The following is a 3,550-nucleotide window of genomic DNA, read 5'->3' as shown; positions in this document are numbered from 1 at the left end:
AGTGGGACAGGGCCCTGTGTGACGGGGAGTCGCTCAGTGGGACAGGGCCCTGTGTGACGGGGAGTCGCTCAGTGGGACAGGGCCCTGTGTGACGGGGGGATCGCTCAGTGGGACAGGGCCCTGTGTGACGGGGGGATCGCTCAGTGGGACAGGGCCCTGTGTGACGGGGGGATCGCTCAGTGGGACAGGGCCCTGTGTGACGGGGGGGTCGCTCAGTGGGACAGGTCCCTGTGTGACGGGGACTTGCTCAGTGGGACAGGGCTATATGGAAAATGGAGTGACTGTATGGGGCAGGGGTGCGTGTAGTAGGGAGGTGCTCAGTATTCTAGGTCTGGGGCATCGTGCTGGTTGCTGGAAGAACTGTAAGGATGTGTCTTCTGCTTGCTGTGCTGCAGGAATGGCCCCAGGACAGCTCTACACTTACCCTGCTCGTCGCTGGAGGAAGAAGAGGAGGGCACATCCCCCTGAGGACCCACACCTTAGCTTCACAGCTCTTAAACCAGGTACCCACAAGGATAGACTCTGTGGAAATCTGTGAATATGGCAGCCTGAGGGAGTAGCATCAGGAGTTCTTGCCTAGTGTAGGGCCTGCTGCTCTGGATGTGGTACATCCCTACAACTCCCAGATCAGTGAAGTCACCGTGGTAACAGGCACCGACCCTGTGGCAGCCATCTTGAGCAATGTTCAGTGTTGGTAATTTGTTTCTTTCTCACAGCCAGAGCTCCCACAGGATGGCGACTTCGTACCCTTCCAGCTGAGTGCTGTCCCCATGCAGCTACCTGACCCTCAGGCCTGCACTCCATTCGGGAGGTTCCAGAGGAATCAGTCATCCAGAATCCCACTTCACTCCATATCTAACCCTGTGCTGTCCCTGTCCTGGGTGTGTTTGATGGTGGTGGGGACAGTGTAGAGGGAGCTTTACTCTGTATCTAACCCCGTGCTGTCCCTGTCCCTGGGAGTGTTTGATGAGGGGACAGTGTACAGGGAGCTTTACTCTGTATCTAACCCCGTGCTGTCGCTGTCCCTGTCCCTGTCCCTGGGAGTGTTTGATGTGAGGGGACAGTGTACAGGGAGCTTTACTGTGTATCTAACCCTGTGCTGTCCCTGTCCTGGGAGTGTTTGATGGGGGACAGTGTGCAGGGAGCTTTACTCTGTATCTAACCCCGTGCTGTCCCTGTCCTGGGAGTGTTTGATGCGGGGAACAGTGTAGAGGGAGCTTTACTCTGTATCTAACCCTGTGCTGTCCCTGTCCTGGGAGTGTTTGATGTAGGGTACAGTGTAGAGGGAGCTTTACTCTGTATCTAACCCCGTGCTGTCCCTGTCCTGGGAGTGTTTGATGTAGGGTACAGTGTAGAGGGAGCTTTACTCTATAACCACTTGTGCTATATTCCATAATTGAAAGCAGTGCCCCTGATGTGTTATCGTACAGATGATGAAGAGAAGTGTTTGAAATGAGGAGGTGTCACCCTATTCCTGGGCTCCTTGCTGTGAGCTGGTTTCTCTTTCATCCACAGAGCTAGATTTGGGCCTGAAGAAGGATGTTTTGGTGCCCCCTGATGGCAGCAGCCTGGAGGCCTTACTGCGAGGAGAGGCTGTGGAGAAACAGCGAGGAATATCTGACCACCGAGATGATGACAGTCTTAATGACTACCCTGTGAACAACAGCCGTGCCAGGAAGGTGTGTACAGTCTCAGCACAGAGACATAACCCTACAGTAAAGGGTCAGCCATGCTAGGAAGGTGTGTACAGTCTCAGCACAGAGACATAACCCTACAGTAAAGGGTCAGCCGTGCTAGGAAGGTGTGTACAGTCTCAGCACAGAGACATAACCCTAGAGTAAAGGGTCAGCCGTGCTAGGAAGGTGTGTACAGTCTCAGCACAGAGACATAGCCCTATAGTAAAGGGTCAGCTGTGCCAGGAAGGTGTGTACAGTCTCAGCACAGAAGCATAACCCTACAGTAAAGGGTCAGCCATTTCACACAGATGAGGAGGAATTTCCTCTCTGAGGATAGTGAATCTGTGGAATTCTTTACTGCAAAGGGTTGGCCTAGTGATACTATCTCTAGACTCTTAATCCAGCAGCTCAGCTGCTCTGGGGACCTGGGTTCAAATCTCACCATAGCAATTGGTGGAATTTGAATTCAATAAAACATATCTGGAATTAAGAATGTACTGCTCAGCATGAACTCCCATTGTCGATTGTGGGGAAAAGCCAGTCTGGCTCATTAATGTCCTTACCTGGTCTGGCCTATGTGTGACTCCAGACCCACAGCAATGTGGTTGACTCTTAACTGCCCTCTGAAATGGCTGAGCAAGCCATTCAGTTGAATCAATTGCTAAGAAGTCTCAACAGAGAAATTAAACTGGTTGGAACCCCTGGCATTCACCTAGGCACTGGAAAAGACAACCGCATATACAGACCCTGTAAAGTCCTTCTGACTAAAGTGTGGGGCCTTGTGCCAAAATTGGGAGAGCTGTCTCACAGACTAGTCAAGCAACAGCTTGACACAGTCATACTCCCAGGCAATGGCCCCTACACCACCATCAACGGCAGGACAGACCCAGCAGAGGGGTGTGTCACAGTGGGATACAGTCTGGAGGGGAGTTGCCCTGGGTGTCCTCAACATTGACTCTGGACCCCATGAAGTCTCGTGGCTTCAGGTTAAAATGTACTCTGGGTGGGGGATTTCAATGTCCACCACCAAGAGTGGCTCAGCAGCAGTACTACTGATCGAGCTGCTCGGATCCTAAAGGAGTGGCAGCATCAGAGGAGTAGGAAAGTCGACGTTTTGGGTCAGTCCTGACTGAAAGTATTGGGTTTCCTACGCCTCGGATGCTGCCTGGACTGCTGTGTTCCTCCAGCTCCACACTGTGTTGACTCTGACTCCATTTGCAGTTCCTAAAGGACATAGCTGCTAGAGTAGGTCTGCGGCAGGTGGTGAGGAAACCAACAAGAGGGAGAAACATACTTGACCTCATCCTTATTCATCTGCCAATTATAGATTCATCAGTCCATGACATTATTGGTAAGAGTGACAACCGCACAGTCCTTGAGGAGATGAGGTCCTGCCCCTACACTGAGAATGACCTCCATCGTGTTGTGTGGCACTGTCACCATGCTAAGTGGGACAGACTTCACACAGATCTAGCAACTAAAGACAACAGCAGTAGAATTGTACTCCCAGGACAATCTGTAACCTCATGGCCCAGGATATCCCCTACTCAGCCATTACCATCAAATCAGGGGGTCAGCCCTGGTTCATTGGAGAGTGCAGGAGGGTGTGCCAGGAGCAGCACCAGGCATACCTGAAAATGAGGTATCAATCATCATTAAAGTAATGGAAGGTGTCAGTAACTTAATAGAGACATACAAGATGATCAGAGGATTAGATAGCGTGGACAGTGAGAGCCTTTTTCCTCCGATGGTGATGACTAGCACAAGGGGACATAGCTTTAAATTGAGGGGTGATAGATATAGGACAGATGTCAGAGGTAGGTTATTTACTCAGAGAGTAGTAAGGGCGTGGAATGCCCTGCCTGCAAAAGTAG

At 51.5% G+C, this 3,550-nt stretch overlaps 1 protein-coding gene across 1 annotated transcript in view; it reads left to right on the top strand.

Annotated features, from left to right (window-relative positions):
• LOC125488198 (zinc finger protein ubi-d4-like) overlaps window positions 1-1,736 on the top strand; it is a 10,517-nt gene extending 8,781 nt beyond the window's left edge. Inside the window, exons 3-4 of the mRNA XM_048621122.1 lie at window positions 396-503; window positions 1,516-1,736. Of these exons, the coding sequence (XP_048477079.1) occupies window positions 396-503; window positions 1,516-1,736 (329 nt within the window). The remainder of the gene's footprint in view (window positions 1-395; window positions 504-1,515) is intronic.
• The last annotated feature ends 1,814 nt before the right edge of the window (window positions 1,737-3,550 follow it).

The sequence above is a fragment of the Rhincodon typus genome, unplaced genomic scaffold, assembly GCF_021869965.1.
Source record: "Rhincodon typus isolate 14 unplaced genomic scaffold, sRhiTyp1.1 hic_rhity00000061, whole genome shotgun sequence".
Taxonomy (NCBI): domain Eukaryota; kingdom Metazoa; phylum Chordata; class Chondrichthyes; order Orectolobiformes; family Rhincodontidae; genus Rhincodon; species Rhincodon typus.
Note: the sequence above shows the minus strand (reverse complement) of the source record. Positions and strands in the feature narration are given on the sequence as shown.